The 16,453-nt window shown below is 36.6% G+C and overlaps 1 protein-coding gene across 1 annotated transcript; it reads left to right on the top strand.

The window, feature by feature from the left end:
- The first annotated feature begins 786 nt into the window (after nucleotides 1-786).
- LOC141676487 (uncharacterized) lies at nucleotides 787-2,311 on the top strand. The gene has a single exon (XM_074482139.1). It carries the CDS (start codon nucleotides 1,137-1,139, stop codon nucleotides 2,055-2,057), a length of 921 nt encoding a protein of 306 aa, XP_074338240.1. The 5' UTR covers nucleotides 787-1,136; the 3' UTR covers nucleotides 2,058-2,311.
- Nucleotides 2,312-16,453: the final 14,142 nt, after the last annotated feature.

Raw genomic sequence — 16,453 nt, 5'->3', positions numbered from 1 at the left:
GGGCCGTTGGACCTTGGGACCGGAGGACACCTGACTTGGGCGGATTGCTTGCACGTGTCCAGGGGAGGACCACCTCCAGAGTGTCCTAACGGCCTTCTGACACGCGCCGTGCTTGTCTGGTGTGTTGGTTGTTGATAGCTGTCATAGTCACGTGTCTACGCCCCCTTGCTTGGCGGGTTGTGGGGTGTGCATGTGTTTTCTGGGACCCCTCACTGTGGTTTTGGCCCCGATCCGGATCCAGGTATGCAGGTGGATCCGGATCCGGGAAGTAGGATAGACCCGGGCCTGGGCTCCTATGCTTGACTGGCCTGGGAGAGGGGGGTCTTAGCAGTTCGGTTGAGCCTGCCTCTCTTTAGTCCAGGTTGATGCCTATCCGGGTCTCTTATACCCTATCAATGTTATGCAATAATAAATCTTTTCTGACAAGTCGATAATAATATAATCACGCCGAGAACTTTCTCTGAATATAACACAAAAATAAATTTGTAATGTCGCAACATCTATCACTAATATGAATTTCAAATACCTCAAATAAAAATCAAAATTGATAAAAAAATTATGTAACCGTGCCTCGCAAGGTATAGAGCTAGTTACTATTAAAGAAATGATTTTCTATGATGTGTACAAGGGCACACACTAGTCATTAACTCTCGTATAAATGAGATCTTCTTATTGGTGGTTGAATAATAAATGTTAATGCCCGTATTAGATACAATGATGCGTAAAAAACATGTATGGAAAAGGAGATAAACACTACTACTAGTACTAGTTATTACAAACTGTACGTACTAATCACTACAACTACAACTACAATTACAACTATTCATTCTCTCTCCAATCTTGTTCTTCTTGCTGGTCCCCAAAAATTACGCTAAAATTTCCACATTTTTCAAGGCTTCTTCAGTCTTTGTTTTTGCTTACTAGCTTTCCTTTTCTTATTTCTAGTCCTTTAGAAACCAAATGCCCATTTCAACTTGTAGTCAATAAACACCTCACATCTTCAAAACATGAATTTCAAGATCACGGGGTCTTCTTTTTTCTTCTGCCATTGACTCTTTCTGGTGAGTTTACAATACCCTTTTCGTATTTTCACTTAAACTTTTATAAATATACAGATTTTGTATGTATAGTTCTTGATGGTTCTTGATAGAATGAGGGACTTTCCATCTTGTTTTGGTGAAAATGGTGTTCAAATTGCTGATAATTCTTCTTATTCAAGTGTTGGTTTAAGTAAATCTCCACACAACTTGGTTACTTGTATATATCAATGCAAATTACTTGGCAAGACTTGTTTGATAGTGCTTTCTTGGACCAAGAGTTTGATGGGGTATTGTTTAGGTGTTGAGGTTAATGATTTAGCTGGTCAGTGTGTTTGTAGAGTTGATGTTAAGCCTTCTTTGTTTCATAAAAGGAAAGGGTATAAGTGTTTGCAAGTGAATGCTGGTAAAATTGATGTTTTTTGGGACCTTTCTTTGGCGAAATATGGTTCGGGTTCACAGCCATTGGAGGGGTTTTATGTAGGAGTGGTGTGTAAGGGGGAGATGGTTTTGTTGGTTGGAGATATGCGTAAAGAAGCGATTAAGAAAGCGAATGCTGTTCCTTCTTTGTTTGGTTCAGTGTTTGTTTCGAAGAGGGAGCATGTGTTTGGGAAGAGGGTGTATAAAAGTAGGGTTCAGTTTTCTGATAATGGAAAAGTTCATCATCTTGTGATTGAATGTGAGACGATTGGAGTTAATGACCCGCGGCTAGTTGTTCGTTTAGACAGCAAAATAGTGATGCAGGTTAAGCATTTACGATGGACGTTTCGTGGGAACCAGACAATTTTGGTTGATGGGCTTCCTGTAGAAGTATTTTGGGATGTTTATAATTGGTTATTTGGCACAACTTTTGGGAGTGCCATTTTCATGTTTCAAACGTGTCCGAGAACTGAGAAGTTATGGGCTAGTCAGACGTTGGATCCCTCTGAACCCCCTTGGCCTTGCTTACTGAATAGTAGAGAATCTAAGTCATCCGATCCTGGATTTGCTCTGACCTTGTATGCGTGGAAGAATGAGTAGCAAAGCCTCCTTGATACATGATGTGTGTTTTATGCTTGGATGAAATGGAGATGGTTGAACTATACTAATGATGGTATTATACTATATCAGTCCATTAAAATTCTTTGCTTGTTTATTTCACTTTGCAATATCAAAACATTTGAGCTATACCTATAACCCTTATACAGTGGTTACATATTTCAAGATATATTTACGCTCATACTTGTGTAATTTGCTTGAGATGCAAATGAAGACCAGTCATTTTCATTTGTCAATTTGGGTCTTATTATGCTCTGGTAAACAACCTAATTAAATTATATTATAAAGTTTGAGAAAAATGCCCCTAAGTACATACTTAGGGGAGTTATATGAGTACGTAGTGTATTTTAATGATAGACTTAACAAATTTTTAATCAAGTCGTTTAATTACTGATATAACCCTCGTGTATTCACACTAAAAAGTCTTTGTACTCACCTAACTTAGGTGAGTACGTACTTAGGAGCATTAAGCTCATAAAGTTTTGTGGCGTTCTTATCAATTTCTTTCATATATTTAAGTAATGACATGGACCGCGGCATGAGCTCAGAAAATGGAAAAATTATAATTAATAATTTGCCAAGTAAAAACTTTCATGAACTTTTATTGTCATTTCATGGAGAGTGCTTTAGCAAGATTTTTGCGTAACATGGCGTTTGGCACTTTTCGTGAAAGCTGCTGTGTCACCATCAAGTGTTATGAAAACTGTATCCTTCAACTCTTCAAGGACTAAATATGACAGCATTTACTGGTGGTGAACTATATATGGTGTAAGATTCTTCAACTACACAGATTCCCATTTGTACCTTCTACTAGTTGTTTACGGAACATACACCTTTTATAGTTTATAGCATAGTATTCTTGTGTAGAGTTTATGGTGAATTGAATGTTGAGCATTTCATGGGAGAAAAAGAAACTTTAAAATTTGAACCGTGCTGGTCGTGCCTGTGATGAAACCTATCCATGGACTGTAGCACAGTCACTGGGAATCCTTTTTCGATTATGGAATGCCATTTCCAGACAAGTCAATATATTTAAGTAATGTACTTCACAATGTATTTTCTTAATTATTTCTTTAGATATGTCTTTCTAAGCTGTCTTTGTAAAGTTCTAGCTAAGATCCTTGTAAAGGTTTCCACTTTAAGTTAGTGATGCTTCCTCCATTTACTTCAACATGGTGGGTTCTTCACTGGATCTAGTTCTTTTTTTTTTCTAAAAAAAAGCACCGGATAGGCATCAATCTCTAGCTGGAAACTTCATAAATTATACTACTTGTTTCTAGTGGTATTTCATGACATTATAGCAGTGTACGTCTTATTACCTGTTCCTTAATTACAGGGATTATAGTAACTAATTAATCTAGAATCCTAAATGTGTTTATTATCGGTAACAGGCATAGTACTAGATTTTTTGTGGCCTAATTTTATACTTTGAATATAAATATGGATGAGGGCTTTGATGGTGACTGTCCGAGATTGAATGCAATGTTAGTTTGCCATGAAATTCTTGCACCTGTTTCATCATGTGCATGTTGAAGATGGTTATGTCAATTGGTCCTAGATTCTGGAATACATTTGCTACACTGCTGGTGTTTACGTCCATCCTTGTTAGTTGTATAGGTCATAACATTAGCTAATTTACTATCCAATGATGTTTATAAGAAATGAAGAAAGATCAATATTGGAAATGATCAGGTGATAATTGTCGCCACTGCAAGAGTGGCTGACTAACATTGATTTTTTTCCTGAATTATGTTCTAGTTAGTACAGAACAATGTTCTATAGACTAGTATAGTTGCATACATGTATACAGGGCAACTTGAATGCTTCACCTCTTGCACAAAAGAGGGGTGAACGGTTATACTGGATTGGCTGTCGGCTTTTATAATTACAATTTGTATTCTTGCTGCTTAGACTCAGTCTCCAGTTTTAAGATGTACCCTGTTCGTTTCTAAATGCCTGACAGTTCTTTGAAACAATTGCCATAATCCTTGTAGTATCCGGAAATTTTTATCCTTTCAGTTTAGATAATATTTTGTAGTGTTGTTGCATCTCTCAGTACTTGGTGCCTGTTAAGAGTTGAGACTTGAGATAATTGTTTGAACAATTGCTAGCTTTGCCTTTTGTTTGTTGTTAGATATTTTAGTGTAATTGGATTAACTAGTTGACCAATGTGATTGTAATATTTCATCAAACAAGTCGGGAGAGTGCGGAGTGCATGCTTATTTGAGTTTATTATGATTTTCGGTATTGGCGGAGGTTGGTGTTAATGTGAAAAGACATGCCTTTTAGACACATCCGCATACCTAAAAGGACGTGTCTTATGACATGTCTTTTGGACATGTATGGACGTGTCTTAGGACGTGTCTTTTGGACATGTATGGATGTGTTTTAGGACATGTATGGACGTGTCTTAGGAAATGTCTTTTGGACACCTATATAATACTTGCAACAGATTTGGTCATTCAAATAGAAAAAAAAACAAAAGGTTGGTTGTTGAATTCACACAAAATACATCATTCTCTGTTCTTATATTATGATTTTATCCGGTTGAAAAGTTTGGATAATCATCAAATTGTTTGAATCTGAAATTGTTTGTCAAGATTTCAGAATAATCCAAGTTATCCTCAATTTTTCTACAAAAAAGATTGAAACAAATTTGTTTTCTGAAGATGGCGAACAACGAATTTGTAAAAGACATGACTAGCAAGTTTGCAAAACTAGACAAGTTTGAGGGACATGATTTTAGAAGATGGCAAAAGAAGATGCATTTCTTGTTAACCACATAAAAAGTTGTAAGGTTCAAGAGATGAGGTTGAGATTGAGTCTGAGTACCAATATTATTTTATTATTGAGGAGGATCCAAAAATATTTAATGAAGCAATGACATCAAGGGATGTTGCATTCTGGAAAGAAGCTATTCAGGATGAGATGGATTCTATCATGAATAATAACACATGGGAATTGAGTGATCTAGCTCCTGGCTGTAAAGCATTAGGAAATAGATGGATCTTCAAAAGAAAAATGAAAGTGGACGTTACCATAGACAAATTTAAAGCCAGATTGGTTGTACAAGGCTTTAGGCAAAAAGAAGGGATTGATTACTTTGATATTTATGCTCATGTTGCTAGGATTTCTACTATCAGGTTGTTGATAGCACTTGCATCTATACACAACCTTGTAATTCATCAGATGGATGTAAAAACTGCATTCTTGAATGGTGAATTAGATGAGGAGATTTCTATGAAACAACCGGAAGGGTTTGTTATGCCTGGTAGTGAGCACAAGGTGTGTAAGTTGAAGAAATCTTTGTATGGTCTTAAACAAGCACCAAAAGATTGACATCAAAAATTTGATAGTGTGGTTTTGTCTAATGGTTTTCTTCTTAACCAAGCAGATAAATGTGTATATAGCAAGTTTGATGCTTCTGGTAAAGGAGTTATAATTTGCTTATACGTAGATGATATGTTGATTTTTGGTACTGACCAAAATCAAGTAGATAAAACCAAGAAATTTTTGTCATCTAATTTTGACATGAAAGACTTGGGAGAGGCTGAGGTGATTCTTGGTATAAAGATCAAGCGTACGAAAATAGTATTTCAATTTCTCAATCTCATTATATTGAGAAGATTCTGAAAAGATTTAACTTTAATAATTGTTCTCCAGTTAACACTCTTATTGATCCTAGTCTTAAGCTAGTATCTACTAAAGGAGTTGTAGTATCTCAACTTGAATTCTCAAGAGCGATTGGTAGCCTCATGTATGCCATGATAAGCACTAGGCCAGATATAGCCTATATTGTTGGTAAGCTTAGTAGGTTTACTAGCAAACCAAGTTCACATCATTGGCAAGCTTTAAGCCGAGTGTTCAAGTACTTAAAAGGAACCGTGAATTATGGTTTGACTTATACTGGATTTCCTTCGGTTCTTGAAGGTCATTCAGATGCAAGTTGAATTTGTGATAAAGAAGATCATTCTTCCACGAGTGGTTGGGTATTCCTTCTTGGGGGAGGTGCTATTTCTTGGGCATAAAAAAAACAGAGTTGCATTACTAACTCAACAATGGAATATGAGTTTGTAGCATTATCAGCTGCTGGTAAAGAAGCTGAATGGCTAAGAAATCTGATTTATGAAATTCCATTGTGGCCTAAACTGATATCTCCCATATCTATCAGATGTGATAGTGAGTCTGCCTTGGCTAATGCTTATAGAGAAGTGTACAAAGGCAAGTGTAGACACTTAGGTGTTAGACATGATGTTATATCAGTGGAGTTTATAAGAACTCAACATAATTTAGCCGATCATTTGACCAAAGGGTTGAGAAGAGATCTTGTGTACAAATCGGCTGTAGGGGTGGGATTAAAGTCCATCTAAAATTTTTCATGTTGAGATACCCAATTTCCATCTAATATGACATTAGATGTTGAATTCAACGCGGAAAGCTTAACATCTAGAGATTGGAACACATTAATAGTATCATCCCAAGGTATGTGTTCAGGCCTGCAAGTTGAGGAGGTTGAAGTTTATCTTCTTAATAGTTCTTTTGAAAAATTGCATATGCAGGTGCAAGAATAAAAGAGCTACCTATGTGAGCATGAAATTTAGCCGCTTCAAGACGTTAGGACTTGACTTTATTATGCTTATGAAGGATTAGGACACAAGACTAGTAAAAGATAGTGTCAAGTGAGAACATTTGAGGATGTAAATTTATGTGTATATTATCTTCATGTATTCATTATGAATAACAGAGGTTCAATCAGGTGTGATACCTTGATATTCGAATATCTGGGATGTGTAATATACTAATATGAAATTCAATCGTCATGATATTTCATTTATGCATAAATTTGTTGTTTGTTGTGATTTTGTTTAGTTAATCATGGATTACGCTAAAATGGGGGAGGATTGTTAGATATTTTAGTGTAATTGGATTAACTAGTTGACTAATGTCATTGTAATATTTCATCAAACAAGTCGGGAGAGTGCGGAGTGCATGCTTATTTGAGTTTATTATGATTTTCGGTATTGGCGGGGGTTGGTGTTAATGTAAAAAGACATGTCTTTTAGACACAACCGCATACCTCAAAGGACGTGTCTTAGGATATGTCTTTTGGATATGTATGGATGTGTCTTAGGACATGTCTTTTAGACATGTATGGATGTGTCTTAGGACATGTCTTTTGGACATGTATGGACGTGTCTTAGGACATGTCTTTTGGACACCTATATAATACTTGTAATAGATTTGGTCATCCAAATAGAAAAAAAAACAAAAGGTTGGTTATTGAATTCACACAAAATACATCATTCTCTGTTCTTATATTATGATTTTATCCGGTTGAAAAGTTTGGATAACCACCAAATTGTTTCAATCTGAAATTGTTTGTCAAGACTTCAGAATAATCCAAGTTATCCTCAATTTTTCTACAACATTTGTGACATGTTAACGTTTGGAATTGCTTTTTATGTGTTGTCCTTGACTACTTGATATATTGTTAGAAAATTAGGATTTTAGAGCTTAATTTTAATTAAGTTCTTGATGTTAATCCTAAAATCTAATGATTGGAAATTTTTCAATGATATTTGAACTTAAATTTTCATGTATGGTTTTAAGAATTTTCTTAATAAAATCCATATGAAATGAGAGTTGAAAGTAGCTAGAAAAAACTTAGAACTTTGAGAATATTTTTTTCCTACATTGAAATAAATAAAGGGAGTTGTGTAGTTTATATGGTATCACACAGATGAGTAGTATACAACTATTAAGGTGTGTGATGATCTATTGTGTTGTTGTGTACTTCACGCGCACACGCGCCGACCCGCCACGCAACGCAACGCACTGGACCGGGTCGGGTCGAAGGGCGAATGTCTCGGCGTGTCGCATATGCGAGGCGTCCTGGGTGAGGATTTTATTTATTTGAGAATTAATTTTAATTCAAATTAATTTATCAGTACACTGGATTATTATTACAATTGTTGGGCTGGGTTCGATACTGAATTGGGCTAAGTCACTTTGTTAGTGGGCTTAGTCTAATTCATTGAACCTGAACATGAATATAATATGATTTGTAACTGATATATTCAATTAAAATTTAAATCTGATAATAATGTGGGTATTAAATAAAAAGCTGGTACAAATATTTTTAAATTCAAAATCTAATCAGTTTTGATTTTATTTATTAATGAAGCAGTTTAATTCATACATTAATTGTGTGAGCGGTTTCACCTTTCCTCTCCTATAAATAGAGGCTAAAGCAAATGTATTTTACACACCACACTACATTCTCTTCTCCCTCTCTGAATTTCTCTCCCAAAAACACAAGTTCGAAGTGCTGTTAGTTAGTTTTTCGGCAACTGAGGTGCTAGTCGAGGTGGAGGCTTTGTTGTTGCTGTTAACATATACTCCGAGCTGTTTTATCCTGTTGGAGATATTGCACGCATCCCAACGTAACAGGTAGGGGGCAATATTCTCTTCAAGACAGCCAGAGTTTCGAGAAAGGCCTGGTGACTCAGCTATGATCTTCTTTTCTTGGCATTCTGTATCTGTGCACAACCATTATTTACAGTCATTGTTGAAAGCTATGGTTTCGGGTACATCTTCGTTTTTCTCTTCGTTATTTCAGTTATTGATTTTGTTTACATGCATGTTTTGTTTTGTTAACTGTGGTCTTGACCTGAACTTACTAAATTTTTTATATACTTGCCTCTATATTGCTATATTTGTTAGTGAAATTTACAACATTTTTGAAGAGAATATTAGTTATTTAGAATTTAGCATAATGGTTAACGAAAGTGAGGTTATCATTGGTGGTGGTAGCGGTTCGGGTGCAACTGCCGGGGCCATTGATTGGACCACCTATAGTTTCCCACAAGCTGTTGAACTAACCGGTTTTTTGGAGAAATTCAACGGTGGCATTGGCTTTTCTCGCTGGGAAAAAATGATGAAGTTGTGGCTGACTATAAAGGGCTTGTGGCCGGTTATGGAATATGAGAAACCAGTAGCGGATCAAGAGAAGACTGACACAGTTAAGGCTTTTGCGAAGTGGGCTGAGAAGGATGGAGTGACTAGGGTGGCCATTCTGGCGGCTCTAACAAACACTTTGTTTGATGTCTATTCTTCTGATGTCTACTCCGCAAAACTCTTATGGGAGAAGCTGGACCAGACACATAATACTGACTCACAAGGTCTAGAAAAGTATTCTGTGGTAAGGTTCCTCGAGTTCAAGCTGGTGGACAATAAGTCCATGACTGAGCAGGTGCATGAGTTCGAGATGATAGTGCATGCTTTGAAGGAGTCTGGAATGGACTTGCCGGAGAAGTTCAAGGTGATGAGTGTGATTGAAAAGCTCCCGAAGTCTTGGGAAGAGTTCTCTCTCTCCCTGAAAAGACAGAAAGGAGAGATCACCTGGACCAACCTTATGCTGGACATCTCGGTGCAAGAACAACATAAGTCCAAACAGGGACATGTGATGCCAACCGAATACGATACCTCGAAGATAAATATAACAACTGTAGGACAAAAGAGGAAGGTTTTTGCTAAGAAAGCTAATAGTAATAAACCTAAGAGTGACAAGGACAAGGCCAAGAAATCCAAGACAAACAAACCATGTTGGTCTTGTGGGCAGGTTGGGCACTGGAGTAAGGACTGCCCTACGAAGAAAGCGAAGAAAACTGAGGTAGCGCAAGCGAATGCTGTGCTTGGAATCGCAAGTTGGCCTGTAGTGAACATGGTCGTTGGTGAGGCTACGGCTTCTGAAACCAATGTTGACCGGTATGTATCCTACAACCCTGTAATATTTTCTACCTATCTGTTAAATGAATGGTTGATAAATACTGGAGCTAATGTACATATTTGTGCTGATATTAGTTTATTTGTATCTTATCAACAAAGTCATAGCCCGACTGTGAAGATGGGGAATGCTAGCGCTGCTCAAGTACATGGAGTTGGAAACGTGGATCTGAAGTTCCCTTCAGGACATATTCTATCTCTGACGAGAGTGCATCATGTTTCCGACATGCGTAGAAATATAATAAGTGGAAGCTGTTTAGTTTCTAGTGGTTTTGAAATTTCGTTCAAATGTGATAAAGTAGTTCTTATTCACACTGGTACATTCTTTGACAAGGGTTAATTGTTAAATGATTTATTTGTTATTAATGCGAATCCCGTTTTGGGAAATTTGAATAATAATGTTATTCCTTCTGTTAACTGTATTGAATCCTCGAATATATGGCATGCTAGACTAGGTCATTTAAACTTTGGTACTCTTAAGAACATGATGAACTTAGAGTTGATTCCAAAACATACCATAGAAAAGAATTCTAAATGTCAAGTATGTGTGTCTGCTGAATAAATAAGGAAACCTTTTCATAACGTTGTTAGAGATTCAAACTTGTTAGATTTAGTACACACTGATATTTGTGAATTTGGTGGTGTGTTGACCAAGGACCATTTTAGATACTTCATTACCTTTATAGATGATAATAGTAGATATTGTTATGTTTATTTACTTAGACATAAGGATGAAGCACTTAGTAAATTCATTATATATAAAACTGAAGTAGAAAAACAAACTAGTAAGGTACTTAAAAGGTTGAGATCCGATAGAGGTGGTGAGTATACGAGTAACGTTTTTTATGAATTTTGTGCAAACAATGGTATAGTTCATGAAATTACTCCACCATACACACCTGAGTCTAATGGGGTTGTTGAGCGAAAGAAATGAACATTTAAAGATATGATTAATAGTATGCTTATTAACTCTGGGTTGCCTAAATACATGTGGGGAGAGGCTCTAAATACGGCTTGCCATATTTTGAATAGAGTCCCTCTGAAACACATGGATAAGACACCCTTGGAGTTATAGAAAGGCAGGATGACTAGTCTTAAGTATCTTCGTGTATGGGGGTGCCTTGCTAAGATGCTTGTTCCTGAACACAAGAGAAAGAAACTAGGTCCAAAGACTGTTGACTGTATCTTTCTGGGCTATCTTGAAACCACTACAGCTATGAGATTTTTAGTGTTAAAATCTGACATAGATGGTATAGTGGAAAACACGATAGTTGAATTTCGAGATGCGACATTCTTTGAGGATGTCTACCCTATGAAGACCGGAATACCTGAGATGACTTCTGAGGAAGATCCTACTCACACATCGAGTTCTATTCCTGATCATGTGGAAAAGATGACAAATGTGGGGGCGGAACCTAGTAGTAGCTCTATTCCTAAGGAAGTAGAGGAACCGAGGAGAAGTAAGCGTGCAAAGGTAGTCAAGGATTTTGGAGGTGATTTCATCACTTACAATATCAAGGACGAACCTTTAACTTTCCGACAAGCTATGTATTCTTCTGAGTCAAGGCACTGGAAGGGCGCTGTGAAGAGTGAAATTGACTCTATTATTTCTAATGGAACATGAGAGTTGGTTGATCTCCCTCCTGGGTGTTCTACTATTGGGTGCAAATGGGTCTTTAAAAGGAAGTTGAACCCTGACGGCTCAATAGACAAGTACAAAGCTAGACTGGTAGCTAAGGATTTTAAGCAAAAGGAAGGAATTAATTACTTTGATACATACTCTCCGGTTACAAGAATGGTAACAATCCGAATGCTTATAGCATTGGGTTCAGTCCATGGTCTTATCATCCATCAGATGGATGTAAAGACGGCTTTTCTTCATGGTGAACTTGAATAAGAGATTTATATGGATCAGCCTGAGGGATTTGTTGCATCTGGAAATGAAAGGAAAGTATGTAAGTTGATCAAGTCCATCTATGGCTTGAAACAAGCTCCCAGAGATTGGAATGAAAAGTTTGATGAAACTGTATTGCCTTTCAGTTATAAGATTAATGAAAGTGATAAGTGTGTCCACACTAAAGTTAAAGGTAATGAGTGTGTTATTTTGTGCCTATATGTGGATGATATTTTACTGTTTGGAACCAATATTGAGATTATTAACGAGACTAAAGAATTCTTGAAAAGGCATTTTGAAATGAAGCATATGGGTGAGGCAAGTGTGATTCTTGGAATCAAACTGATTCAGTCCACTGAAGGAATAACCTTGACTCAATCTCATTATATAGAGAAATCTATACTTGAAAAATATGGTTATTCACAGTGTAGAATCGCTAGTACACCCTATGATTCGAAAGTTTCCCTTGTCATGAATACTTCAGGAGTGCCTGTGTCTCAGTTAAGGTATTCTCAGATTATTGGGAGTTTGCAGTATCTTGCTAACTGTACTAGACCAGATATTTCATATTCTGTGTCTAAGTTGACCGGATCTACAAGCTGTCCAAACAGAACTCATTGGGATGCTCTTGATAGAGTACTTAGATATCTAAAAGGCACAATGTACCTTAGTTTACACTAAAGGAGATATCCTGGTGTTCTTGAAGGGTACAGTGATGCAAGTTGGATAGCTAAGAAGTCTGGTTCCAATGGAGTGACTAGATACGTGTTCACCTTGGCTGGTGGAGCAATATCCTGGAAGTCAAGAAGACAGACTATAGTTACTCGGTCTACTTTTGAGGCTGAGTTGTGTGCACTTGATGTCACAGGGACGGAGGCTGAATGGTTACACAGACTTATGTCTGCGATACCTATAGTAAGCAGACCGCTTCCTGCTATTGCTATTCACTGTGATAGTCGAACAACTATCGACAAAATTAGCAGTAAAAAACATAATGCTAAAACTAAGAGACACATCCAAGTTAGACTCAACTCTATAAGGGGTTTAGTGACTGATAGGATCATAGCTATAGAGTTCATAGGAATTCAAAATAATATAGCTGATCCTCTTACTAAAGGACTGGAACCTGCAGTGGTCCTGAAGTCAAGGTTGGGGATGGGACTGTCAACCCATCATAATTCATCGACAGTGGGATCCCAATACACATGAGAGGAGATCCCTCTAAGTGTATTCAATGGGTAATAACAAGCTGGAAGGATGAATTGGTAGTACCTTTGCTACATAGATGATACTATAGTATCTGAGTCTATCCCATGTAAAACTAGAAGGTACTGGCACTGCTAGAAAAGCAAGAGTGTTAGAACTCTGAATGGGGTCAAGTCATTTGACGAGATAGAGGCAGTATATCTCTGGAGATGCCCAGCTAAGCGAATGTAATTGTGTGGTCACAATTAGAGGATTGGGTTAATCCTTGAAGCATTCGACGAACAGGATCGAGACATGACCATTAATGTCTCAAAGCCGTAGATTGGCACCATAACCTTTGACTTGTCGTCGTCTATGGAATATGGTTATACTAAACGGATTAAGATTCAAGGTGAAACATTCCATCTGAATCTAGTAACCATTGAAGTAGAGGATTTAGGAGGATTCAAACCCGGAAGGGTACCGACTCTGAAAAATAAGTCATGATGGAAAATTAATCGCATTTCTGTATGGATTTGTGGGGGATTGTTAGAAAATTAGGATTTTAGAGCTTAATTTTAATTATGTTCTTGATGTTAATCCTAAAATCTAATGATTGGAAATTGTTCAATGATATTTGAACTTAAATTTTCATGTTTGGTTTTAAGAATTTTCTTAATAAAATCCATATGAAATGAGAGTTGAAAGTAGCTAGAAAAAGCTTGGAATTTTGAGAATGTTTTTGTCCCATATTAAAATAAATAAAGGGAGTTGTGTGCTTTATATGATATCATACACATGAGTAGTATACAACTACTAAGATGTGTGATGGTTCATTGTGTTGTTGTGTGCTTCACGCGCACACACACGCGTGCGCACGCCGCCGCCGCCCTGCCCCGTCACGCACCAGACCGGACCAGGGCGATTTGGGCGAATGTCTCGGCGTCTCGCGTACGCGAGGCGACCTGAGCAAGGATTTTATTTATTTGAGAATTAATTTTAATTCAAATTTATTTATCAGTAGACTGGATTATTATTACAATTGTTAGGCTGGGTTCGATACTGAATTGGGCTAAGTCACTTTCTTAGTGGGTTTAGTCTAATTCATTGAACCTGGACATGAATATAATCTGATCTGTAACTGATATATTCAATTAAAATTTAAATCTGATAATAATGTGGGTGTTAAATGAAAAGCTGTTACAAATATTTTTAAATTCAAAATCTGATCAGTTTTGATTTTATTTATTAATGGAGCAGTTTAATTCATACATTAATTGTGTGGGCAGTTTCACTTTTCCTCTTCTATAAATAGAGGTTAAAACGAATGTATTTTACACACCACACTACATTCTCTTTTCTTCTCCCTCTCTGCAATTGTTTCTCAAAAACACAAGTTCGAAGTGCTGTTAGTTAATTTTCCGGCGACTGAGGTGCTAGTCGAGGTGGAGGTTTTGTTGCTGCTGTTAACATAAACTCCGAACTGTTTTATCCTGGTGGAGATATTGCACGCATCCCAACACAGCAGGTAGGGGCAATATTCTCTTCAAGAGCTGTCAAGGCAATATTCTCTTCAAGAGAGTCGGGGCTTCGAGCAAGGCCTAGTGTCTCAGTTATGATCTTCTTTTCTTGGCATTCTGTATCTGTGCACAACCATTATTTTCAGTCACTGTTGAAAGCTATAAGTTCGGGTAAATCTTCGTTTTTCTCTTCGTTATTTCAGTTACTGATTTTATTTACATGCATATTTTATTTTGTTACTTATTTTGTTAACTGTGGTCTTGACCTGCACTTACTAAATTTTTTATATACTTGACTCTATGTTGCTATATTTATTAGTGAAATTTACAACATCTAGTCCTTGTTATATGCTGTTCTTCTGTATTTTGCTAACTCTGTATTTTGCTAACTCTCAAGTCTTACTCATTATCAACATCTTAGTGATGCAAAAGACTTTCACAACATCAAGAAGTGTTCGAATGGAATGGGGTTAGAAGGAAATGGAATTTATACTTTTATTTGGGAGAGTTTGAGTTAAATTTTATAAATTTTTTTCCTTCTTTCATTTCCAAACAATTTAAGTTAAAAATTTAACCCACATGTTTTGAAATTAATGCTCCGATCTCCTTTTTCAGCATTTTCCTCTTACACTTCTGCAATAAAATAGTTTTACTCTGTTGATTCATTATTCTTTTCTATATTCTTCTTTTTCCATAAATTCATTGTTCCATTCTTTCCTCGTCCTCGTTCCATGTTTAGAAAGAATGTTCTGTTCCTTTCTTAAAAATTTATACCGTAATGAATTTGTACTTATTCATTTTTTTAATCTACGTTACAAATTTCATTTTTCTCATTCGATTTTACTCATTCCATTCTCCCTAACCCAGCAAAACATAGGTATCGAGAGTTTTCCGATATCAGAAACTTGGAGTTGAATGAGCCTTCGTAAATATGTGATCAGTCTGGGGGGAAGAACTAACAGAAGACAATGTTATGGTGTCTTGCTGCAAATCGAAGACAGTACAAACCTCCAGTAAATTGGTGAGAAGAGATTATGATATTAAGAACTGAGATGTTAGTACTAGTTCTTTACCTAATAGCAATTCAAGAACAAATTTGTAAAACATGAACATTGGCTTTAACAGGTTAAGAAATCATCATCTCATCAAATTAAAAATATTTACAAATCCTCATTGATCTGCTGTTATGAACCTATAAGTGAAAATCCTTTTATTTAGGTACCACTTACAAGAATACTGATTCGGTTATTATTAACTAACATAATTAACTTATCTGCATAACAAGACCAAAATATTCAATCAAAACCACGCTATTAAAATATGATTTAACAATCTGCATGTACCCATTACATATCCACACTAAGTTGCATGATTATATGATTTATGTTTCATCTATCAACACCTTTGCCTCTCTTACATTTTAGGCCATGGCATCTACTTCTGTCTCTAATTTTCTCATTTTTTTCCTCCTCCTCGCCATTTTGTCTCTAATCTCAACTTACCCACCGGACATATCATTCTTTCAGAGCTCAGCCAATCCAAGCCTTGCCCCCCCACAGTCTGACATCTCAAAATTTCGGGCTTACCTGAACCTGAAAAAGGAACAATTTTTTTTTAATTATTAACAAACCACCGGTTTAGGATAACTTATCGATGATCCCTGTTGCAGGAATCAATCAAGAAAGTCATGATATCATTGTAGCTAAATATGCACACTAATCCATATCAGATAAAAGTTTTCCTGGTCAAGTATTACCTTTACTGCCCTACAAAGAACTAATGGCTGCCAGCTGCCTGTATGTTAAGTATACCGGGATAGTAGGATACCCCCGTTTTTAGCTTCAAATAGAAAGAGGGTTCAAGATTGAGGAAGTTGTCTAAGTTTTACTCTCTAATGTGCTGGAGAGGAAAAAAGACTAACATGGTTATCAAAGTTTGGTGATAATATTTAGATTGAACTGTGATTACGTGCATGAGGCCCGTTGAGACCTATA

The sequence above is a fragment of the Apium graveolens genome, chromosome 8, assembly GCF_009905375.1.
Source record: "Apium graveolens cultivar Ventura chromosome 8, ASM990537v1, whole genome shotgun sequence".
Classification (NCBI taxonomy): domain Eukaryota; kingdom Viridiplantae; phylum Streptophyta; class Magnoliopsida; order Apiales; family Apiaceae; genus Apium; species Apium graveolens.
This window is presented reverse-complemented; position numbering and strand designations above follow the sequence as displayed.